This window comes from Aspergillus aculeatus (genome assembly GCF_001890905.1).
Source record: "Aspergillus aculeatus ATCC 16872 unplaced genomic scaffold ASPACscaffold_7, whole genome shotgun sequence".
NCBI classification, from domain to species: Eukaryota; Fungi; Ascomycota; class Eurotiomycetes; order Eurotiales; family Aspergillaceae; genus Aspergillus; species Aspergillus aculeatus.
The window spans coordinates 194,105-218,361 of NW_017962982.1; the positions used below are offsets into that span (position 1 = coordinate 194,105).

The following is a 24,257-nucleotide window of genomic DNA, read 5'->3' on the forward strand; positions in this document are numbered from 1 at the left end:
AGTGCACTCTCAAGCTTTCCAGACGCCAAAACAAAGACAACGACGAAATAACAACCAATAGAACACCTTTTTTGCGATGCAAAGCGCGCATCAAGCGCTAATGAATGACTCAGCAGCTGCCTCATCTGCCTCAGCTGCTTCTTCCGCAGCACTTGCGCTTTCCCAGATCTCAATCTCAGCCTCCGTTGGCTCCGACTTGGCGTCGGTGGTAGCCTCAGATGGAAGAGAGGCCTCGAGGAGGGAAGAGATGGAAGAAACACTCGAAAGCTTGCTGGGGATGGAACGAGGGCTAGTGCGCGGCAAAGGGTGGAGTGGCGCCTTCTTCTCGGCGCCGTCCGTCTCCTCATCATCATAAATGACGACATAAGAGAAAGCATGGCAATCATCGCCGTAGAAGTCAGCGGCGTTCAGGTCTCCAAGAGGCGCTCGGGACTCCTCCATCATGACCGATTTGCGTGCTGCGGCGGCAGGAGACTCCTGCTCGCGAGAGCGTGGCAGATCCAGTCCCAGTTCCACAGGTGGAACGTTCTCCTTGCCACGACCCGAGGTCTCTACTTTGCCCTGCTGATCATTGATGTCCAGGACGCAAGTAGAGTGTTGCATGAGGTTCGTCATCTCCTCTTGCTCGTTATCAACATAGATATCGAACGCCCAGGAAGCCGGTGCTTTGGGATTGGACTGGCGCTTGGGCTTTGGACCCGACAAGGCAGCCGCGAGGGAGAAGGGGCGGTGAACGGCTTTCCGACCGGTCGATTCAAGTCGGCTCTTAGCGATGGTGGAACGTCGAGAGGAAGATTTGCATGACTTTGGTTGAGGCGAGCGTCCAGCAGGCTTGAGGATAGGAGCTGACTTGGGAGTAGACAGAATCGGCTTGGATGGCGTTGCAGGCATATGAGGAGCAGTGCTTGGTTCGAGGGTGGTCAGAACAACGCGGGAGGTCTTGGACGGCTTTGAAGAAATCTTGATCGCTGGTTCGGAGTCGTCGTCGTCCATAGTCCGCTTCCGCTTGGTCGAGAGCTTAAGAGTGACTGGGTCGATATTCTCCGAGTCAACATCCATTGTTGGCTGGGTCTTTTTGGACAAGATGGCACCTGAACCACGGCAGTCAGTACCCCAATCAGGACACGGACGGAGCGGAGGTGATGGGTCACAAAACATACCATCTTGTTTGTTTTTCAAATTCAGCTTGGACCGGAGCAAGGAACGCATGCGAGGTGCATCCAGGCTGGCGAAAGGCTGGCGAACGGCGGTCGGGGTCATTGTGAGAGCGGCCATGTCGACGAGGGGTGGTGGTGGTCGCAAGCACCAACTGAGTAGAATCTGTCGGAGGTGGAAGAAGGGGAAAGGGTGGAAGATGTAAAAATAGGAGCGAGCGACCGACAGGGACCGGCCGGGCAATGAATCGGGCGTTGCAGTGACTGACAGACGAGTCTGTTTTGGTCAACGCCGTGGAGTACCGGGTAGGATGGAAGGTGATTGGCGGCGGAGGATGATCGACGGGATTAGGAGCGAATCGAGACAGCAAGCAAGTGAGTATAGTATGTATGTAATTGATGTGTGTTTCAATAAAGTTAATACGAGCTGGGCCACGATCTTGTTATCGGAGCCAGCCAAGTCACTCGAGCCGGGGGTGGATGTGACAGAGAAAGGGAAACGAGCGAGCCGGCGGAAGGAAGATATAAAGAGTTTCAACCAGGCAAGGGTTGAAGTGGGCGAAGTAGACGGTTGGGGGGGAGGCAGAAGATCTGTGACGGGGTAAATCAAGTACGCCTCTCACGTACACTGGAAGGTATCTAGAAGGTCATTCCTGCCTGCACAGTGACTGGAACGAGGAAGGTAGGGGTAAGTGGGAGGGTGGTGATGAAAGTGGCAGTGATAATGGGTGGTAAGGGGAGGGGGGGGAATAGAAATTGGGACCATGGGAGTCTGTAATGTATAAGTAGGCATGGAGAATGTGGGAGTTGGGGAGGAAGTTGGAAGGAAGTCGAGGAAAGTCGAGGAAAGTCGCGTCAAGTTCGTGTTTATTCCTTGGCCCAAAAGGGTAATAGTGGTAACATTCAACTCAATTCAAAGGTTTCCGGTTCCAAGTTTACCTTCAGCTTGGCCCAGTAACTTCACTCCAGTGAGCTATACTTCCAGGCACTAATCACCGATTCACCACCAATGCAAGGCTGTAGGCTCCATTATTGCCTGATAATTGGTTGATGCGACAATCGCATTCTCCTCTTTCCCCTCCATCGTCTTGTTCTACTCTTCTTTCCTTCTCCCTACACGTCTCCTCCCCCCCTCCTCCACCTCGAGGCGCGTCGCGTTCAGCTTCAATTAAGTTAAAGATCTAACAGCTACTAACTTAACTTCTCCATTGATCTAGTGGATTTAAACATTACTTCTACAGAAATCTTAAGCATGATGAAGTCAATCAGTCCCTCACGATGGTTGCACAACCTGGAAACCACCGTAGCCCCCACTGATCTTCTTTTCTGTCCATCCCCCTCCCCCCCCATCCCTTCAACGCGTTGCCCATCACGACCCCCTTCCTTTGTCGTCTCGTCGCGTCTTCACCACCATTTCTCCTCCTCCACTCCTTCTGCTGCTCCATAGCGCTCGCTGGCTTGGCAACTCTGTCGCGTGTCCGTCAATAGTGGACCACGTCGACATCGGCTCCATCCCAATGTTTCACCAGTTGCAGCTGCATCCCTTGATTGCGGCACTATTGCCGGCGGCTAGATACCAGCCCATCATCCCATCCTCATCTTCCGTAGTATATTTCCCACGGCCACCATACAGTCCCTCTCCTCACCTAGCACCTAGCACCTAGCACCACCAGTTTCAACCTCTCCCCGAAGTCTCGGTTGCATTACCGCTGAAACACGGACAGCCCCCTAAAAAGATCCTTACTCGCTGCACCTCGAGCTTCCCTCCCACCTAACGTTCTATAATTATCACTCACCACTTGACATTTCATCTCACCTCGCCCCCCCCCCATATTCAAGGGCAACTATGTACGTTGCTACGCGCCGGAACAGGAATACCCCTGAACCAGCCAGACTGACCAAGAAAGATCTGTGAAGCATTCCTCAGGGGCGTTTCTTTTTATGGTTCCCGCCGGCCGTCGGGGGGCGACGCATGTGCTTTATACTCAGTATGGGCTATCTGCCCTGCCATGGCAGTGTGGTGGCGGCACTTCACATTCCATTCTTCGCGACAGTTAGTGACGAACCACCACCGCCCCTCTGCCCTCGAGGATTGGCTGTGACATACATACATACATACTCATGCGGGTCGCCTGCTGCTGATGGCTTCGTCTCAAGGTTGCCACGGCGCCGCCGCATGGGGAAATCCGGCTTCTCGACTCAGGTACTGACCGTAATGAAAGGGTACTGTCATGACTGGCTGCGGGGAGCACCCTCTTTATATTGCTGCAGCAGGATGGATGAGCCCAGAACCACTGGAAGCTTAGTAGCAGTAGTCTAATGATGTGCAGTCTTGGGTAGTTCTAGCCGCGCAGCATGTGTCTGGTGTGGTATGATCCCTAGTGATGAATTATCAAAGCCACGAACACCCCCTCCCCTCGAAGTCTTCAGAGATTGGGGAGTTGAGCGACGTGGGGACCCAAGCACACTCGACACACCAGGACTGTGCATGCTGAACAACCCCCAATACGTGTAGGTTGTAGTCGGCCCAGGCAACAAGAGACGTTCTTGACCCGCGAGTCGGGCTAATTGGCAACCTTGCATTATCAAGTACGAGTACAAGGTGCTGCACTATGATACAAACCCCGCCGGCTGCCCTGCCCCCTTTACAATCTTCCCCGGTTCGGTGTGCGCTCTCACTGCAGCTGTCATTGGGCTCGCCCGTGGGGTTGAGAAGAACACTCGAGCATTTCCAAGACAGTCAAGCTCCACCCTCGCATGTCGCGAGCTCCACTGACGAGTTATAACTCGAAGTATCTTGCCAATGCGTCCAAAAGATACAGAGGCTTCTAATCATGATGCGGAGCGCTTGTCTTAGTTATTATGTGCGTTATATTGATTGTTCTAAATAGATAGGGTTCTCGTAGATTGGGAGAAAAACAACACCTGCGCCGTACACCGTTCATCCTCGCTGTGCCCGAAACCCAATTTGGTATGTAAACGAGACTCCGCCAAAAAGAAAGTATCATAATCAGAAAAGCAGCAAGCAGTCATGACCGTGTCACTGGACGTCAAACCGAGAGAGTGAGAGACCCAGAGGCCAGAAGGAAAGGCAGAGAGACATTACACACCGTGTCGATACACCTGGGTTCCACCCGAGCGGATCTGAACGGTATCCCGGCGTTGCATGACCACCAGAGCGCGATGGAGGGCTTGTTCGGTGTATCCTCTACCTTCCACGAACTCGCGTTTCAACGTCGCCAGGCTCGTGCTCCAGCCGATGGGGAGACGGCGCTTCAATTCGTCTTCGATCTTGCTGGCTTCTTCCATCATCTCCTTGCTTCCCTGGCCCTCACCCTGGTTGACCGCGTCCATGGTCGAGGCCAAGAAGAGGCGGATGGCTTCGTCGACATGGGCCTCCGTTGCGATGGGCGACAGGCTCAATTTAGCTAGCGATTCAGTGATACGCACAATGGCCTCGAGTTGACGAACGGTGATGGGGATGGACGACCGAGTGCCAGCGTCGACTTCGTGACGGTGGACCTGCTTCCGGATCGTGACAAAGTGTGAAGACAGCTTTTCGGCTGCTTCATCGGACAGGCGAGGTGCGCAACGGCTGGGGCACTGTTAGTATCTCTATGCATAGCATTCGAAAGGGCGGTGGTAACATACGTGCGACAGTAGCTGATATACCGCTTCATCTTCTCCAAGGGGATCTCCGCTTCGATCTGTTCTTCAATGCCTCGTCCACCCATGTGAACACCCATGACGTGTCTGGCGATGCTTTCGTCGCGGCTGCGCTCGTGGTCATCCCGCACAATGAAGATCATATCGAAACGCGACAAGATAGTAGTCTGGAAATCGATGTTCTCGCCCGGGGTCTTCAGATCATCATAACGACCGAAGATGGGGTTGGCTGCAGCCAAGACAGACGTACGGGAGTTGAGGATCGTGGTGATACCGGCCTTGGCGATCGAGATAGTCTGTTGTTCCATAGCTTCGTGGATAGCGACACGATCTTCGTCTCTCATCTTATCGAACTCGTCGATACAGACAACTCCGCCGTCGGCGAGCACCATGGCACCTCCTTCCAGGTAGAACTCGCGCGTAACGTGGTCACGTTGTACGGAAGCAGTCAAACCCGCCGCGGACGAACCCTTACCGGAGGTATAGATTGCAATTGGCGATACCTTCTCTGTGAACTTGAGTAGTTGCGACTTAGCGGTACCGGGATCACCAAGCATGAGGACGTTGATATCACCACGAAGTTTCATCCCATCGGGAAGAATCTTCTTCGAGCCACCCATCAGCAGACAGACAATAGCTTTCTTGATATCCAGGTTTCCGTAGATCGACGGGGCGATACTTCGTGCCAAGGCGTCATACAGATCTGGACGACGACTGAGTTGCAGAAACTCTTGTTCTTCTTCCTCGGAGAAAATAGCATTGCCCTTGGCAGTGTGGTCGAGATCCGTGCTGATACCGACCGCCCGCAGATAGGGGTTGCGGATGGCGACTGCTCCGTCCTTCTTTCCGCCTTTCGACGATTGATAGATTGAGAAAATGCCCATGACTGTGCAACGAGAACCAGGTACAACTCGGTTGGCGAGGTAGCGATCGGCAGAGATGAGGACGTGGCGAGGAAGTTCACCCACAGGAACCTGATCAGGCGCCTCCTGCAGCTTCAGGACTTGCTGATCGACGAAGTGGCACTTCTCGTGCGAAACAACATATGGGTCGAGCGGGCACGGCTCCGAGTCAGGATCGCCTGGCTGCCTTTCACGGCCACATTTTCTGGGGAGCTGCATCCCTGCGAATCCACCCTCAACCGTGAGATTTTCGGTATAACCACAGTTTTTGCATCGGAGATGCATCTGGGTAGCTTTGGACGATATCGTCGAGGCGCCAATAACGATGCCCGGGATCCGCACGAGATGCGAGATATTAGTAGCGTTGAGGTCTCGGATCGAGATATGTGTTGCGGACGAGTGGAGCAAGAGCTGATGAGGTGGGAGTTCGACGTCTCTTTGGGAGGGATATACAATGCGTCGAGTACATTCTTGAAGGGCTGACTCGAACTGAAGTGGGTAGAAGTACTGATTAGAGCTGTCTCGACCTAAGGAGGAATCGATGGGCTTACGAGGGGGATGATGTTTGCAGGCTCGGTGGTGAGCTTGTGGGCCAGCTCCTCGTTATATGAGATCATGTGTGCAATATCAATGTCGCAATAGTATTGCTTGACCAGGACATTTTGTCTCAATTGGTCACTGCGATGGCAAGTCAATATCAAAATGTGGCTACAAGACGGCGGCGTCAACATACCGATAGATAAATGCATTATCCAACTGAAATTCCAAGACGAATTCCCTCAATTTCGCTTGGATCTGACTGCGAGAGTCATCGACACCATCGACGCTGGGAGCGAGGACGCTCAGAGTGTAGGGGGTGCGTCTATCCATGGTGGTGACGGCAGTGACAAGAGTGGGGTGGCAGTTGTGATGAGGTGTGTAGGTTTTCGGTGTATCCCGTTGCGAGGAGAAACTGCAAATATCTTCCTGAGCAACGGCACACGAATGGAACGCGTCGCGCCGGCTTTTACGCGTTAAGTGGTTTTGGCCTAAGGCAAAGATCAATTAAGTCACGGAACAACCAAGCCCCGGGTTCCGAGGGGGCTCGGATGGGTCTTTGTCATCCCTCATTCCCGGGGCCTGGCGCCTTACCCGATCGGGTTCGAGCTATCATGAACCCACCCCCCCCGTATCAGATGCAGCTGGGTGACGTTGCAGCAAGAGTCAATTGCTTCCAATTTGCTCCAAGCTTGCCCTCTCTTGCTGTTCAATCCTGGTTCCCAGTGGTGAACACTGCTTGTTAGTGTACTGCTGGCGGTCTCTTTCTTGCTAAACCACAACTGTCCACTTGTCATGTTCACATAGTGTTCCCTTCCAACAGCACGGTGACCGCGGGACTTGTCAGTCGCCAAATCGGCATCAATATGTCCTCTGCCAGTCCCCGGAAGTCGATTGACAGCTTGGCCTCAGGCGCCTCCACTCCTTCTCTATCTCAGCTCTCATTTACACAGATCGAATCCCCTCGGATCTCATCACAAAGATACCCCTTAAGGAGAGGATCAACCGCAAGCTCGATCGCAAGTATTGGGGGAATTCTGGATCCCTCCAGCCGCCATGGGTCTATCGCTGAATCTGGACAGAATGGTACGACCCATTTTACTATACTTCGAACACTGAAGGTTAACCTCATTTCTCAACGACAGCAATCTCTACTCTCCTGCAGCCTCCGATTGTCCGCACGGGTCTTGTGCCTCATACCGCTGTTGGCACCGCCGGATACAAACCTCCGACGACTCGTGACATTCCTCCTGTTACCTTGACCAATATCCCACATGTGGACTCTAAAGCGTTCGAATCATATCTCTCTCAAGTTGGATCGTTGTATGATGCCTTCCAGCAAGCCAAAGAAAGCAATACAGAGCAGGAATCGCAATTAGTGCGGGCAGGGGGCAAGGCCTCACCGAAGCCGGAAGATTCGGACTCTTTGGCTCCTGCATCGCGGGAACGCCGACCGTCAACTCTATCGAATCACTCTCGAGCGACCTCTCCATATGATACGCGGGGCAGGAGGCGGTCATACGCTGGCCGTGGTCGGGGTCAAGCCGTTACTCCCTTGTCCACAATCCCCACAGTATATTTCGAGGATGACTTCCGTCTCGAGAATCCGCGAACGTTTGATGTGGTGTCGGAGAAGTCTGGAATCATAACTTCCAAAGACAAATCGGAGAATGGAGCCGCCGTGGAGTCAGCTGCCACGGGGAGGAAGGCCCTCGCTACGAATGCTATATTGCAAGAAAAGCTTTCATGGTACATGGACACCGTGGAAATTCACCTGATCTCTTCTATCTCCACGGCTTCTAAATCTTTCTTTACCGCACTCGGGTCTTTGCGAGAGCTGCATGCAGAAGCCGCCGACTCGGTGAAACGTATCCAAGTCTTGCGGAAGGACCTACAGAAGATTGACCGTGAGATGGCTTTAGGAGGTCTCAAGATTGTGAATCTGCGGCGACGGAGGGAAAATGTACGTATGCTGGCGGATGCCGTGGCACAGCTCCGCGATGTGGTCGAGTCAGTTTCCCGATGTGAAGCGCTTGTCGAGAATGGTAACATCGAGGAGGCTGCCGATGGCCTTGAAGAGGTGGAGAAATTGATGACGGGGGAACAGGCTGCAAGTCTATTAAAGACAAACGAAGAACAGCAACATTCGAGGAGGACGGTCGACTTACGGCGACTGAAAGCGCTCGAAGGTGCGTCTGAGGACTTGGACCAACTGAGATCTCGAATTGGTAGCGGCTACGAGAGCCGTTTCTTAAGTGACCTTCTCGGCGACCTGAGACAGCACGTTGAGAATGTACCGCTAGATGCTACGCTACAGCGATGGGGATTCTCTTTCCAGCGACAACGCGGTGCACGCTCCGGCGCCGCGCAATCTCCCGCTTATATGAATTTTGATGAGCAACTGCGGTCGAAACTGCGCATGCATCTCACTGGTCTTGCTCGTGTACGCCACACAACACCTGCAGCGACTTCCTTCAAGACAGCGGTTCTACGCGAGATGAAGAGTCTTATCCGCAAGCATATGCCCAGCTCCAGCGACGACGACAGTGAATCAGTGGTGTCAGTGTCCACGCACAAATCCCAACAGCTTAGTCAACAAGAAAAGTCGTCGATCCTTGCGCGCAACCTCCGCGCCTTGGACGCTCAGGATTCGTATGAAATGCTAGCCAAGGTATACACTGGGATCAGTGAATCTTTGAGAAGACTCAGTGTTCAAGTCAAAGTTCTTCTGGATATCGCCAGTGGATTGGGAAACCCTGTCTCGTTGGGTGTGCGGTCCGGTCCCCCAAGCCCAAACCCGCAAGGCCCGACGACTCCGGCCTTGGAAGCAGAGAGGACTGCGGCCCTCATGGCGCAAGATGAGATTCTACAGGTTCTGGACATGTCCAGTCTTCTTGGCCAAGCGGTTGACATTGCTCAGTCTCAAGTTGTTAAGGTCCTGAAAGTTCGCTCGGAACAGACATCTCAGTTACCGATGGAAGACTTCCTCAAGTACTTTACACTGAACCGACTCTTTGCGGACGAATGTGAGGCTATCTCCGGTAGAGGCGGCGCCGCATTGAAAACGGTTGTGGGAAATCAAATTCGAGATTACATCAACCGGTTTGGCGACAGCCAACGGCGCCGCATTGTCGAAGTTATGGATTCTGACAAATGGGACGCACGGGACTTCGGAGAGGATGAGAACGCTATCCTGGACCGGATACTTAGCGCAAGTACGCGAGATATCGAGCTCTGGACAGATGCATCCAAAATTTGGCTGTCCTCAAACGGACACCAGGAACCGAAACCTACAGCGCCGTTCATAACCAATGGTACGGGTAAGGAGAAGCTGCGGAGTGCGGTGATCGACGAGCAGAAGTACATTCTCACCGAATCCGGGGTGGCGATGATGAGGAGCATCGAAGAGTTCCAGTTCCTCATGGCGAATATTCCCAGTATGATGCAGGACATTGCACCCGGGCTTCTGGAGTCATTGAAGCTGTTCAACTCTCGGTCTTCGCAGCTGATCCTGGGTGCTGGCGCCACGAGAAGTGCGGGCCTAAAGAACATCACCACGAAACACCTGGCTCTATCCTCGCAGGCACTCAGCTTCATCATTGCGCTGGTTCCCTATGTCCGCGAGTTTGTCCGCCGACACGCGCCCTCGATTCCGCTGCTGGGCGAGTTCGACAAAGTGAAGCGGCTGTATCAGGAGCACCAGAACGGCATCCATGAGAAACTGGTTGACATCATGGGGTCACGATCTGCCATCCACGTGAATGCCATGAAAAAGATCGACTGGGATGCTTCTGCTGGATCCACCACTGTGAGCCCATACATGGAGACGCTGGCCAAGGAGACGGGCACCTTGCATCGGGTGCTGAGCAAGCACCTTCCCGACATGACCGTCATGATGATCATGGATCCTGTGTTCAAGAGTTACCGCGAGCAGTGGACGAAAGCCTTTGACGAGGTCAAGGTGACTTCGGAGGCGGCCAAGCAACGGTAAGATATGAACTCCCTTCTAGAAGACGGACGCAGCTAACACAAGCTTTTAGGTTACAACGTGATGCGGAGCACTTCCAAAGCAAGCTGAGCAAGATCGACGGCTTTGGCGACCTGGGCCAGCGACTCTTGGAGCTGGTGCAACAGAAAAGCCTTGTCACGGAGCCACGCGAGTCCAGCCCGGTCGACGGAAGTTCATCGAAGGGGTCGTCCGAGACCACTGACACTGGCCGGAGCCAGAAGTAGCTGTCTGGCTAGTCTATACATTCGTCTTGTATCGATCCCTCGGCTCAGGTCCCATTGCTCAGTGTATGGAGGCGTGAGGCTGTCTGACCTCATTGACTGTTCGTTTAGCGTACATAGAAGTGCAGTCGGGAGACATACTTTCGCTTTCTCGAGCAGCAGCTCCAGTGAGCCATTTCTTCTATATATATACTTAATTCATGCACCTACATAAATTCCTCTTTGAAAGTCTAGAACCACCCCTGTCCAGGCCCAGTCAAGTACACCTTCTTAGCATAACTCTGTCATATACCTTCCCGTAAACAATACTCCAACTGCGCAAACTCAATTCCAAGGCCAAAGCCGCAACATCCTACGCCAGTGTAGGCACTCGAAAATAGTTTGATCTACAATTACTTTATGTACTACCCTTTCCCACAACCCATCCCCCAGAATAAGAGTAAGAATACCCAATGAACAAAAAAAGTCCATTAATTTAAGCCCTAACCAGTAGGCACCTGTCATCGTAGCCAGACGAACAATCATCATCACCATCCACACCTCATGAGTGGAACCAGAAAAAGTATATCATACAAAAGCAGGATATCATATATCCCCCCGCAACCGCATCATTTGTAAGCTGTTTTGTAAAAACGTATCATCATCCCCCGAACTCCAATGCAATCAGAAAAGTTTCTGGTCATGCAGCCATCAATCTACTGGCCGGGCAGGGCACCGAGCCCCTTCTTCTCGCCGAGGGTTTTGGGCTCGTGGCCACCCTTGCCGCTGCCGTACTTGTTGGGGCCGGAGCTGCCCTGGGCGCTGAGGAAGCCGCTGGACTGGCCAGATTCTTCGGGGAGGGGGGCGGTGCGCTGGGCGCGGCTGAGGGTGTCGTTCTTTCCGGAGGTTAGTGGTTGCTCGTTCGACGTTGTGTATACAAAAACAGAAGAGAAAGGGGACGGCATACATCAGGGTTGGTGCCGTGGACCTTGGTCTGGCCAGCCTCGATAGCGTTGTCGCTGTGAGGGACACCGTCGTCGTATTCAGCTCCGCGAGGCATTTTGTGTGTGGGTTTGTGGTGGTGGTGGTTGAAAAAGGTAGAGAGGTAGATGGTTTGGTTGCTGGGGTTGGGATCGGGTTAGCTTGGTTGCTGCTTTGACAGTGGGCGAGTCGTGCGATGACTTACTGTAGGTTGCGAGTTTCGTAGTCGTTGTCTTGTGATTGTGATGAAGACGGTAAGGAAAGCAAGGGATCTTATATGTTGAGTCTGGTGGTGATGTGTTCATTGATTCTGGGATGAGCACGTCGAGTGCTGACAGCATCATGAAGTCATTATCCCCACCCAATGACTTCATGGGACCCGGTCTGAGATCAGGTACAGTCACTTCTCTCACTCACTCTTCCATTTTCTTCGCTGCGTGTTGGACATGGTAGTGATCGGCGAGGGATAAGACATGCTAACATTTCAACTTCATTGCGCATTCAATTGAGGGTCGACTATCTGCGTGACTGATGCGGTCGTAGGCTGGCGAGCGGAAAGTGTCTAAGTCGCAGTGCACAGCACGGGATCCGGAATTGGAGGCGGGAATCCGAGGATCGGGTTTCCTGCAGCTGGAAAAAGGGTCGGGTTACACTGACGGGATCCTTTGAGAGCCCTTCGATTTGATCTAGATCTCAATGATCTTGGATCTGGATATCTTCATGTTAAGGTTAGCACACCGATATTTCATCAAAAGATCGGAAGAATTGTTACCGCTAGTTGCTGAGGGCTGCGATGCTTCCCTTTGGTATTGAACCAGGCAGATTGTCCGGACTCAAGGTCCAGACCCAAGATGGCCAGTTAGCACCCGTGCCGTTTTTTCGGTTGAGATTCAAACTTCTGGTCTACATGTAGTATCACCCACCATCCTCCGTTCTTCTGTGTCTCTTTTTGTTCCAGCTGTTTTCCCAATACCCTCCATATTTGCGACACAGAAACCCGTGAAGTCTCACCTTGTATTATCAAGAAGTGTCAAATACCAGACAACGGGAACTACACAACCCCCAAGCTTCAACATACCCACCACCCAGTGATATATAACTGACGACAATACAACCATTCCAGCTGACAACCCACAAGAACACAAGCCATGATCACAATCCAACCCCAACAGCAGCTCCCCTTCCCCCTCTCTGTCTTCTCCCTCCCTCCCATCCAGACCCAACCCCCAATGACAACCCAACCACAACGACCGTAATTTCCAACCCCTCCGACCAATTCACATCACCGCATCACCGACCAGCCCGCTCCCTCATAACCTGTTAAACCCCCCAACCCCGGGGCTCCACTTCCCGCGCACCCTCGGCTCCAAAACGAAAGGAACCCGGTACACGGTATGATCGCAACGGCAAGCGACCGGCTCCGACCCCGGTCTCACACATCCTCTTCATCTCCGCTCACGCAACCGTCTTAGCTCGGGATGAACCAGGGCGAAAAACACGGAGTACGCACGTAGCGGTGGTCAGGTTTCCCGAGTAACAGGCGACAGGCGACGGGTGCCAAGTGGGCGATGATGGCCCTGGTCTTGGTTACGTTGACCGTGGACGGTACGGTACGGAGGGCGCTTTACCGATACCGCAAACGGCTTGGGTGGGGGAATGGGAAAAGCGATCGGGATCGTGATCCGTGGGGATTGCGCGCGCACCGGGGAACAACGATTTCAGTCTCGGTCGGATCATGGATGGCCATTGCGCTTTTGCGAGCAGGACGAGGCGATGGCGGGGGACGGGGAAAGGTCAAGGCCATGGCTATGGCCATGGCCAAGGCCGGGGGCTGGGTGGTGGTGGTGGTGTAGTTGTTGTCTGTCAATGTCAAGGCTTGGAGGAGGGGTTAGTGAGGATGCTAGGCAGGTCTGGATTGTTGATGGATGGGGCCATTCGGAGTAGGTAGCTCGTGCGGCGGAGGGCGGGCCGGTCGCAGCGTTGGCCAGAACAACTACCTAGTACTGTGAACTGCGATGACAAGTAGAAGGTCTATCTTGACAAGAGGTAAGCGCAAGCGGGCATAGTTACTATTTTGGTTCTTTGGTTTGGGTGTGCGGAGAAAGAGGGGTCATTTCAATGACTACTAGGATCGTGGGCAAATGAAGGCATTCGGAGACGGTGAATGCGATGAAGCTGGGGCCCCCAGAAATCAAGCTGACAAGCTATATTGGCACTATGAAAGATCTGGTTAGATTGCCGCTAGCAAAAAAGTTAAGAAGGTCGAGACGGAAGAGCTGAAGGTGCTCTTTAGAGGAATCTTCCAGATCGAGGAAATGGTGAGGGGCATCAGGACAGCGAGGATAACGCGGCCGCGGAGATGATGGACACTCATAGATGACTTGGGCTTGTTTGCTGCTCCGGAACTGGCCGAGGCCCTACGTGTAACGAACTGAGATCTTTACTTAATACTAATCTGGTAATTGCATCCAATTCAAAGTGGACCTTAAACTCCAGTATGCAAGGGTATCTGACGACGTAACGAGAACCAAATCCAAGCTAATGCATTCCACCGACTAAAACCACGCCGGGGCCTAGTTTGGATCCAAAACGCCCAACACCGCCCTAAACTAATCAGACCTGTCAGGTAGACAGCCTAGCGCCTGGGGCACTCGGTTGCGGCTGATCTGGACCCTCAGTCCGTTGAAAATGATATGGTAGAATAAATCGACCTCCTCGTGGTTCAAGTCGAACGACAAAGAGCTCTCTTGGGACTCGGACAAAATACTCGTGGCTCTGGTATCGACGCTCGACAGGCGACTCTCTGGACGAGTGCTTCGCGTGGAGGTCAGAGAGTGGGTATAAGAGCTCGATCGCATTGTAGATGAGAGGAACGGTCTTAGCGAGCGGATACTGTCCGCAGGTTCGGACTCCGGGTCAGGATTGACAACAACGAGCCTTTGTGGGGGTACGTGCATGTAACCGCCTTCGACGAGGGCAGAGATGCCGTTATAGTTGATGGCCTGCGAGTCGGGCGATACACGATTGTTAACCTGTTTGATGTCCGGTTGAGGCGTAGGAGGTTCGCTCGATTTCTGGAAGGACTTCCAGAGCCCCTGTAGGGCTCTCCACGGTGCTCGACAATTTGATTTCGACATAAGGCCCCGAAAGTGGCTCTGAATTTGCTTCATAGGCATGGCTTAATCTTGATCGATGGCAAAGTGGATATAAGTGGAGGTTGGTATGGAGGACGATGATCCGGCGTTGGTGGCAAGCGGGGGCGGGGATGAGGGGAAGAGGGTTATGGGCTCTGCCTGCGAGGCTGAGATGCGACTCGAATCACTCACTAGAAGGCCAAAGATCAGATGTATAGGAAATGAAGAGCAATGGCGATCCACTGAGGTAGAAACATTGGAGAATCTCAAGTCACTCCTGGCACAGCGCCTACCGCGCAATTCACTGAATGATGCGATAGAGATGCCGCGTAGGACATTTCCAGTCGATCCAGCTGAGGAGCAGCCATGGCATTGTTAAATGTCTTGTTACTGAAGATCTGAAGATCCAAGACGGAGCGGTAAGAGCGAGTTTCGGGAGTGTATGAGTTGGAAGTAAATCATGGCGAACTCAATTGCGCGAACTGGTGACCACGAATGCTATTGTTTGTCGCTCGGAAGAAAAAGGTACGAGAGAGGAGAACACAGTAGGCTTGGATGGCGCATGAGTGCCGTCAGCATGGAAGATTTGCAGCACGAGGGGTGGCTGCTCTGCATCAGATTAAAAACAACAAGACGGCACGATTGGCAAGCGAGGACCGTGAGGCGGTGGGCGGGTGGACGGTGACGTCAGGGTACAAAGCAGCTTTCCCCAGATTTGCCCAGATTTACCCAGTTTTTTACCTAATCCGGCTGCCGGAGCCAAGCGGAGACAAACTTTGGTTTTTGAGGTACGGTATAATTCATACGCTGTTGAGAGAGGGGAACCAAAATAAAAAAAAAAAAAGATAAAAGAAAAGGAACGACACCGTTACAATTGCTAATGGGGACATCCATTGGGATGGGGGGATTTTCCCTGATACGAGATCATCGCTTGCCTCCTCGTTCACCCCCTCCTTCGCTCGACCATGGCGGAAATCGATCGTTCCCTTGTGTGTGTCACGTAAAATGAACAAATGAGACCAGCCCCCTATTCCCCTATCCTTGTTCGGGAGGAGGCAACAAAACGTAAAACTCGCAGACGGCGGCAGCAGCAGCAGCAGCAGCACTCACTACCACTTTCTTGAGTAACGTAAGTCTGAGCTTCGATGGAGTGGTCTTGTTGCAACGCTTTCCACGGATCATCATCCGGTCGGATGATTCTGCAATTGACGGGACCAACCGGGGGTTGTCATTAGCCGGGGGTCCCTCTTCCAAGCTTCGAAGCACTCCAGAGATTCTCCAGAAGAGGCCGAGGCCAGAACTGGGGATGCGTCCGTGCAACGCCAACCTTTAGTTTAGTTCAGCTGTTAGCCCAACCTGCTCCCGGTGAGCTCGACAGAGACACAACACGAAGGATATCTTAGTTACTAGAATTGAATGAAGGGTAGTAGGAAATGAAGGGAAAGGAAGCTAATTTCTGCCCTTCCCCTCCCTGTGCTGGGGGGGTTTTTAAATTGTCCCTAGCAACCTCTCAAATAAGGAAATGACAGGATTTCACCTGGCAGGTTAGCGGTTGTGAACTCCGTATTGGACCTTGAACTCCGTCCTGTACGGTACTACTAGTATACTAGTAGTAGTAGTAGCAGCAGCAAGCCTGCCTGTTTCCCTCCCTCTTCCTCCCCCCGCCACCCACCTTGTATTTCTCCCCGCACGTCACCATCACCTTCTCCTGGAGATTTTCTTCTCTCTCTTTTCTTCTTCTTTTTTTTCTTTACTTCTTTACTCTTCTCTCTACATTTCTTCCCCTCTTTCCTCCCCCCAAACCCCTCCCATTCCATCACCAAGAGAGAGTTGACGTGAGTTTAAGTAGCTCATCGTCGGATTCTCTTTCTCTCCAGCTTATCGTTAGAGCTTCCTCCGCACCCGCTTTATTGCACCCACACAGCTCTTTCGGCGCACAATGGCGAGCGAAGACAACGGTCAAGATCCTCCCAAGCGAGATGTTCGCAACCACCTGCTCTTTGAGATCGCAACTGAGGTCGCCAATCGGGTGGGAGGTATCTACTCCGTCCTCAAGTCTAAAGCTCCCGTCACCACCGCCGAGTATGGTGAACGATACACCCTGATCGGACCGCTCAACCGAGCCTCCGCAGCGGTTGAGGTCGAGGAACTGACTCCATCGAACCCTCGACTGATTGAGACAATCCAGTCCATGAAAGAGCGTGGCATTGAGATTGTCTATGGCCGCTGGCTGATTGAAGGTGCCCCTCGTGTGCTACTCATTGACACTTCAACTGGTTACAAGTACTTGGACGAGTGGAAGGGAGACCTGTGGAATACGGCCGGAATTCCCTCTCCCGCAGGAGATACCGAAACGAATGAGACCATTGTGTTTGGCTACTTGGTAGCATGGTTCCTGGGTGAAGTATGCGACTGAGAAACCCCACAAGCATAATGGAAAGTGTTAACCAAGTGTTGTAGTTCATCGCACACGAACGCCGCAAAGCAGTTGTGGCTCATTTCCATGAGTGGCTTGCTGGTGTTGCCCTTCCTTTGACGAAGAGGCGCCATATGGACCTAACCACGATCTTCACAACCCACGCCACATTGCTCGGTCGCTATCTATGCGCAGGGTCGGTGGACTTCTACAACAACCTGCAGCACTTTGACGTCGATGCAGAGGCTGGTAAGCGTGGCATCTACCATCGATACTGTATCGAGCGGGCTGCAGCTCACACGGCCGATGTCTTCACAACCGTCTCTCACATCACTGCCTTCGAAAGCGAGCACTTGCTCAAGCGGAAGCCCGATGGTGTGCTACCGAACGGACTGAATGTGAAGAAGTTCTCAGCTGTCCATGAGTTCCAGAATCTGCACTCGCAATCGAAGGAGAAGATCAATGACTTCGTTCGTGGGCATTTCTACGGCCACAACGACTTCGATCTCGACAACACTCTGTATGTCTTTACTGCCGGTCGCTATGAGTTCCGCAACAAAGGTGTGGATATGTTCATCGAAAGTCTGGCGCGTCTCAACCACCGCCTCAAGGCGAGCGGATCAAAGACAACGGTCGTCGCCTTCATCATCATGCCTGCTCAGACTTCATCCCTCACTGTGGAGTCGCTGAAGGGCCAAGCTGTCGTGAAGTCGCTTCGGGAGACCATCCATAACATCGAGCAGGGCATTGGCAAGCGCATGTATGAGCGCTCTTTGGCATGGAAAGAGGGCGACAACATGCCGGACGAGAAGGACCTGATTACGAGTCAAGATCGCGTTCTTTTGCGCCGTCGGCTTTTTGCCATGAAGCGCCACGGCCTGCCGCCTATCGTTACCCACAATATGGTTAATGACCATGAAGACCCAATTCTGAACCAAATCCGTCGGGTGCAGTTATTTAACCACTCGTCGGACCGAGTCAAAGTGGTCTTCCATCCTGAGTTCCTGAACTCCTCCAACCCAGTGCTGCCGCTTGACTATGATGACTTTGTGCGCGGCACCCACCTTGGAGTTTTCCCCTCTTATTACGAGCCGTGGGGATACACCCCTGCCGAGTGTACAGTGATGGGCGTTCCTAGCATCACCACCAACCTTTCTGGTTTCGGTTGCTATATGGAGGAATTGATCGAGAACTCGTCCGACTACGGTATCTATATTGTGGACCGTCGCATGAAAGGGGTGGATGACTCTGTGAACCAGCTTACGGACTTTATGTTGAACTTTACTCAAAAAAGCCGGCGACAGCGGATCAACCAGAGAAACCGGACCGAGAGATTGAGCGATCTTTTGGATTGGAAACGGATGGGTTTGGAATACGTCAAGGCCCGGCAGCTTGCTCTGCGGAGAGGTGTGTATTTCCCTCGTTACTTGGTCACTCACTATCAGGTACTGATCAGCATGTGCAGCTTACCCTTCGTCGTTTGAAAACGGAGAGGATGTTTACGATATCATCGGGGGCACAGAGCAGAAGATCTCGCGACCCCTCTCTGTTCCTGGATCCCCAAGAGACCGGTCTGGAATGATGACCCCGGGAGACTTTGCCTCCCTCCAGGAGGTCAAGGAAGGCCTCAGCACGGAGGACTATGTTGCGTGGCGACTTCCGTAAGTCGAGCCCTGATAATTTTGGAGAACATGTAGTCGCTAACAAGTTTTCAATACACAGGACCAGCGAGGAAGAAGAGCCAGATGACCACTACTTCCCTCTTACTCTCCGAACGAAGAAAGCCACCGATCGGCCTGCCTCCCCGCTCGACCGGCTTTCGTTGAATGGTGATGCATGATTGATTGTCTATACGATACCAACCGACCCCCAAGTACTTCTTTCCTTCATGTGAAACACATTGTTATGTAGTTGTTGCATTTTGTGCCAGTCCTTTGCCTCGTCTCAGCATACTTGCAGTTTTGACTATTGTCGAAATGTCTCGATTCGTAGGTCCTGAATACAGCGCATCGTTCCGTTTACCGTGCTCTCTTAGTTTGGTTCTTTTCACCCCTTTGTTTAATATTGATATGTGCCCTCTCCTTCGCATGCCTCGATTGTACATCCTCTCTACTCAGTCACTTAACAGATTGAAGATTAGATACTTCGAATGCACTGAACCATTCTGTTCATAGCCAGTATCTCCCTGGTAGCACCTGGTGATAAACATGGAGGGAGAACTGCTGCACATGCGTTCTAGTCCGAGACCGGAGGGGAGTGAGTTCACAGTGGTGATTGTCCTCGAGACGCCAAGAGGTTGAGTCATTTAATGGATTAATGGACAGAGAAGGAGAGTTGTGGTGCGGGTCTTCGGAGCGGGGAGCTGCGAGAGGATCAGCACCAGCCAGGATCATTGAGACATTGAGAGATCCAGCCCAATTAGACTTTGGGATTATCGCTGGTGAGCGGAGAGTCGCGCTTCGGTGAGAAGGTAGTGGTAGTATGGCAGCACAATACGTGCTGTACATGTGATGGTGGTGGTGGTGGTGGTGGTGGTGGGGGTTTCCACATCAGTTTCCCTGTTCCCCTCCCTTCCCTTCCCTCCCCTCCCTCTCTCCTACTTATACTTCCTTTCCCCTCTCTCTTCCTCTTCTCTTCTCTTCTCTTCTACCTTTCATCCTCCTCATTCCACTCTCCAAACCCTCAATTTAAACCTCCAACTCCACCGTACACTATCGTCTGGTACGACTCACAATGAAGCTACGCAATCAGGATGACTTTCCGAGTCTTCTCGCTAGGGGTTCAGACGGATCAAGGTATCGTACTAGTATAATGGCAGTCACAGCTCGCGCATGACAGGTGTTCGACTCGAGTCTCCGTCCTCCTCTCTGGATCGGGCAGGGACTCGGTCGTTCTGAGATTATACTGTCATAACTTGATCTAGATAATACTAGCGAAAGGACATGCGTGGCATTGATTGTTCCATACCCCTTTACACCAGATGGAAAGGGGAGCCTCGTCTCCCCATTGCTGACAATGTCCAGTACTTTGATCTTGACTTGAACTCTGTGCCAAGATGTCTACTGACAAGATCACCTTCCTGACCAACTGGTACGCATTGATAATTCTTACAGGCAGCCTTATATGTGGGATCCCTGCTAAATATGTTGTGTTTCAAGGCACGCGACTCCGTACCACGCCCCCCTTTACCTTGCGCAGAGCAAAGGCTTCTTCAAGGAGGAGGGCCTCAAGGTTGCTCTGCTCGAACCCAATGACCCCTCCGATGTCACCGAGATTATCGGCAGTGGCAAGGTTGACATGGGTTTCAAAGCCATGATCCACACTCTGGCCGTATGTGCTCCCCAGATCAACAGCTCCTGCTGGCTGCTAACCATTGAGATCAGGCCAAAGCTCGCAACTTCCCTGTCACCTCGATCGGCTCTCTCCTTGATGAGCCGTTCACTGGTGTCATTTACCTAAAGGGTAGCGGGATCACCGAAGACTTCCGCTCTTTGACGGGTAAGAGGATTGGCTATGTCGGCGAGTTCGGCAAGGTGCGTACAATACAGACCATATCCCTCCCTTGCCCTACGCTAACTGGTGATCATAGATCCAAATCGATGAGTTGACCAAGTACTACGGCATGACGGCGGACGACTACACCGCTGTGCGCTGCGGCATGAACGTGACCAAAGCGATCATCGAGGGCACAATCGACGCGGGAATTGGTCTCGAGAACGTGCAGATGGTCGAACTGGCCGACTGGCTGGCGAGCCAGAAGCGCCCGCGCACCGACGTGCAGATGCTGCGCATCGATCAGCTTGCGGAGCTTGGCTGTTGCTGCTTCTGTTCCATCCTGTACATCGCCAACGACGCCTTCCTGGCTGCCAACGGCGAGCGCGTTCGCAAGTTCATGAATGCTGTCAAGCGTGCCACCGAGTACGTCCTTGCTGAGCCCGCCCAGGCCTTCGAGGAGTACATCGCCATGAAGCCCATCATGGGCACCCCGGTTAACCGGCAGATCTTCGAACGGTCGTTCGCGTACTTCAGCCGCGACCTCAAGAACGTCCAGCGCGACTGGAACAAGGTCACCAACTACGGCAAGCGGTTGGGAATCTTGGACGCGGGCTTCCAGGCGAACTACACCAATGAGTTCCTGTCCTGGGAATTGGATGCCGATTCCACCGACCCACTGGGCGATCAGAAGCGCATGGCTGCATTGCAGAAGGAGGTGGCTGATCAGGGCGGTTTCCGCCGGTTGCAAGTGGCCTCTGCTTGAGTTACTCGTTGCCTAGCTGAACAAAGGCAATTGTTGCCTGTGAGCAAGTTTCACTGAAATTATCAGGCTAGCGGTCTCAGCTAGCTATGCAGTCGTTACGAAATGAATAATTCTCGAGCCTAGGCTCTTTTTGAACAGTCTGCAGGAGAAGTGTAGCTTGTTACCTGGCCCACGTAGTGATTTGGTCGTATCTCATGAACAAAGTTGTCCCAAACTATCATAGCATATGCATTCTACACTCTATTGAAGGTGATAAAGTCGCTCAAACATTGCTTGCCAGTCTTAAAAGCAATCTGATGAATTACACCTGCACCCCGGGTCTCATGTTCCTGCTTCGATGATCTTCATCCTCTCTGTCCGGAAGAGAGCCTATCCGGTGATGTCCCAACAGAGTCGAGAGTTCCACCCCCTCCCCACCTTCAACATCGCTCAAACTCCCCTCGTCCTCCGCGTCCCAGCGTTTCAAGGGCTGGAAGCCTCCCCGCTCCCGACCATCCACCCGACGGAGCGCAGACCTCCGGGACAGGAATCCGAGTCGGCGCACGAGACAAACAGCGACAACGAGGAGCAGCGCACAACCCAAGAGCCCGACCACAGCTGTCCTCCCCTTAGTGCCAAACCGCCCTAGTCCATCGTCCTCATCTCCATCCGCGCCAGAGACCACAACCGCCTCCTCAGCCGTCGGATCCCAGCGCGCAAGCCTCGACGCACTCAGCACATGGCCCGAGGCATTCAGCGCCAGCACGCGGAGATACCTGTACGCAGTCGCATCCTCCGGGATAGGGATCACAGTCTCAAACCCCACCTTAGGCACGGTTATGACTCTCGCAAAGGCGGCGACGGCCCTCCCACTCCCACCACCACCATCCCCCTCTTCTCCCATTTGCCCCTGCTGCTGCTGCTGCTGCTGCTGCCGCTCAGCAGAAACATCATCCGTCCCCTCCAGCCCCCACGCCACCACCTCCGTAGCCCCATTCCAACTCGCCGCGGCCCGATACCGATACACCTCAAAATCCGGGCGTGTGCGCGGGGCCCCACGCCAGGGGTGCTTGAACACGCGGTAGGAGAGGATATTGCCGAGGCCGAACTCGCGCTGGGGACCGAAGTGCACATGGCAGAGGGGCTCGCCGGCGCGGGAGAACTCGGTCCAGGCGGCGTTCCAGCCGTAGCCGATCAGCACGTTGCCGTTGGGCAGGAGCTGCAGGCTGCCCTGGCTCTGGCTGCTGAGGGCCTGGTCCGGGGCGTTCCAGTACTGGTGGCGGAGGCGGACGGTGAGGTCCCTCTGGTCGAGATCCAGGTACAGGCCGCGGGAGGTGCGGGCGGGGGCGCCGAGGCCGCGCGAGGCGTTGTCGAAGAGGGTGAGGGCGGTGTCGTTGTCGCGGAAGCGGGCGTGGTGTTGCCAGGTGAAGTTCGTGGCGGGGCCGGGGCCGGGGCCGGGGCCTGCTGGTTCCCCGAACGATGATGCCGCGGCCGCGGGGGAGGTGAGATCGGTGAAGTTATTCCTCTTCCCGCCCAGCCGCCACAGGATCTCGCCCGTGCGCCCGTCGACGTAGCTCAGACAGTTGGCGTACCGCGCGGAGACGAGGTAGTTGCCGCGCCGGTCCTTGTCGACGCTGTTGATGTGGAAGAAGTCCCAGGGGTCGGCCGCGGAGGCGCCCTGCCCGGCCTCGCGGCCGCGCTCGACATCCTCGAAGGCGAAATGCTCCGAGGCGTGCCACTCGAAGAGTAGCCGGCCCGTCTCGATCTCGACCTCCTGGAACGTCCCCTCCCAGATCCAGCCGTCCACGGGGCCGACCCGGCCGGTCTCGTCGGCCACCCGCGAGAGGTCGGCGCGCCGCCGGTCGTAGCTGGTCAGCAGGGCCGTGTCGTCGTGCGTGATGTGGAACTCGTGCAGGTCCCCGGGGAGGTTCCGCGCCGCCGTGAATCTATACGCTTCTTGATACGAGGAGTCTAGCTTTATTCCGGGCCAATATGCCGCGCATAAATATTTAGAATATTCGTTCATGTAAACCCCCCCCCCCCCACCCCCCCGCTGGAGAATGACCCAACACTACTATCTAACCCGCAAGACAAAGACAGAAAAGAAAGCAAAACATACCATAAAATACGTGCCCCTCCCATGCCCAACATCGGCGTCGCTCCCCACCCAGAAGGTCAGATACTCCTGGCCCCGGTACCGCTGCACGTTCAGGTTGTACGTCTGCCCGTACTCCCGGGTCCACACCAGGTGGCCGTCGGGGTCGAGGATCATGGGCCCCGGACGGTGGACGCTGGCGCCCCGCGGCGCGAGCAGGTAGTACTCCCCGGCGACCTTGCAGCGCGGGCTGGTCTGCACCCAGTTCACGGCCAGCCCGACGGTCGTGGTCGACCGGAAGAGCTCCGTGGGCCACGAGCCCATGCGGCCTTGGTCGTAGAGTTGTGATTGGTTGTAGGGGCCTTCATCTGCGAGGACCGCCGCTGGTGGTAGTAGTAGCAGTAGCAGTAGCAGTGGCAGTGACAGTGACAGTAGGAGGGAAGTTGGGAGGGGGTGGGTGCTGCCTTGCGTCAACGGCATGATTGTCGCTAGGGGATACGGGGCATTGAGCTGCGGGGCGGTAGCGTCAAAGACAGAAGAGAGGGCTCAGAGTCGCATATCCAGACCGTCTGAGAGGCAGAGGTCACAGGAAGGGAGGAGCTCAAGCCGAAATCGAGGCGGATCTTCGATCTTCATAAACACCGGCGGAAGATCCACACTGTGGCGGGCGGTTGAAAATCGGTTGGCTGCCATCCGTGCCCCGAGGATAAGGGGGGGGGCCCACTTGGAGTGATAGAATGAGTATCTTGCGATATGTATTATATGTGTACTCCGTACCCGGAATGTGAAAAGTGCCAAAAAGCATGGTGCATGGTGAATGATACATGATGGTGTGATGTGGTCCACGCGTTGGAGATGAGTGGTTGCCGTTGGGCAATGCGTTTCTCCACTGGACGTGTGACTGGTCGTTGGTTCTCTAGGTTGAG

General features: G+C 53.8%; 8 protein-coding genes across 8 annotated transcripts; 3 read left to right on the forward strand and 5 right to left on the reverse strand.

The window, feature by feature from the left end:
* Positions 1-90: 90 nt before the first annotated feature.
* ASPACDRAFT_28376 (uncharacterized protein) lies at positions 91-1,275 on the reverse strand (the record flags this gene model as incomplete). Its single annotated transcript, XM_020199556.1, has 2 exons — positions 91-1,091; positions 1,161-1,275. The coding sequence occupies 2 exons, from the start codon at positions 1,273-1,275 to the stop codon at positions 91-93; spliced, it is 1,116 nt and encodes a 371-aa protein (XP_020056466.1).
* Positions 1,276-3,993: 2,718 nt separating this feature from the next.
* On the reverse strand, positions 3,994-6,652 carry ASPACDRAFT_1868607 (MCM DNA helicase complex subunit MCM5). Its single transcript, XM_020197920.1, has 4 exons — positions 6,456-6,652; positions 6,274-6,400; positions 4,806-6,211; positions 3,994-4,749 (listed from the first exon to the last, which is right to left on the reverse strand). The coding sequence occupies exons 1-4, from the start codon at positions 6,590-6,592 to the stop codon at positions 4,257-4,259; spliced, it is 2,163 nt and encodes a 720-aa protein (XP_020056467.1). The 5' UTR covers positions 6,593-6,652; the 3' UTR covers positions 3,994-4,256.
* A 238-nt stretch (positions 6,653-6,890) lies between these two features.
* ASPACDRAFT_118061 (uncharacterized protein) lies at positions 6,891-10,696 on the forward strand. The gene is made up of 3 exons (XM_020196133.1): positions 6,891-7,345; positions 7,405-10,246; positions 10,300-10,696. Exons 1-3 carry the CDS (start codon positions 7,126-7,128, stop codon positions 10,490-10,492), a joined length of 3,255 nt encoding a protein of 1,084 aa, XP_020056468.1. The 5' UTR covers positions 6,891-7,125; the 3' UTR covers positions 10,493-10,696.
* A 311-nt stretch (positions 10,697-11,007) lies between these two features.
* ASPACDRAFT_78067 (uncharacterized protein) lies at positions 11,008-12,002 on the reverse strand. Its single transcript, XM_020205098.1, has 4 exons — positions 11,867-12,002; positions 11,655-11,780; positions 11,436-11,589; positions 11,008-11,364 (listed from the first exon to the last, which is right to left on the reverse strand). Exons 3-4 carry the CDS (start codon positions 11,526-11,528, stop codon positions 11,185-11,187), a joined length of 273 nt encoding a protein of 90 aa, XP_020056469.1. The 5' UTR covers positions 11,529-11,589; positions 11,655-11,780; positions 11,867-12,002; the 3' UTR covers positions 11,008-11,184.
* A 1,958-nt stretch (positions 12,003-13,960) lies between these two features.
* ASPACDRAFT_78068 (uncharacterized protein) lies at positions 13,961-14,660 on the reverse strand. The gene has a single exon (XM_020205099.1). It carries the CDS (start codon positions 14,623-14,625, stop codon positions 14,059-14,061), a length of 567 nt encoding a protein of 188 aa, XP_020056470.1. The 5' UTR covers positions 14,626-14,660; the 3' UTR covers positions 13,961-14,058.
* A 1,862-nt stretch (positions 14,661-16,522) lies between these two features.
* On the forward strand, positions 16,523-18,839 carry ASPACDRAFT_42714 (glycogen [starch] synthase; the record flags this gene model as incomplete). Its single annotated transcript, XM_020201141.1, has 4 exons — positions 16,523-16,987; positions 17,044-18,406; positions 18,465-18,660; positions 18,722-18,839. 4 exons carry the CDS (start codon positions 16,523-16,525, stop codon positions 18,837-18,839), a joined length of 2,142 nt encoding a protein of 713 aa, XP_020056471.1.
* A 1,215-nt stretch (positions 18,840-20,054) lies between these two features.
* On the forward strand, positions 20,055-21,257 carry ASPACDRAFT_51951 (NMT1/THI5 family protein; the record flags this gene model as incomplete). Its single annotated transcript, XM_020202552.1, has 4 exons — positions 20,055-20,089; positions 20,158-20,329; positions 20,383-20,532; positions 20,589-21,257. The coding sequence occupies 4 exons, from the start codon at positions 20,055-20,057 to the stop codon at positions 21,255-21,257; spliced, it is 1,026 nt and encodes a 341-aa protein (XP_020056472.1).
* A 349-nt stretch (positions 21,258-21,606) lies between these two features.
* On the reverse strand, positions 21,607-23,715 carry ASPACDRAFT_13246 (arylsulfotransferase family protein; the record flags this gene model as incomplete). Its single annotated transcript, XM_020197124.1, has 3 exons — positions 21,607-22,128; positions 22,186-23,189; positions 23,352-23,715. Coding segments are annotated over 3 exons (1,890 nt in total), but the record flags the coding sequence as incomplete, so codon positions are not given.
* Between the last annotated feature and the right edge of the window lie 542 nt (positions 23,716-24,257).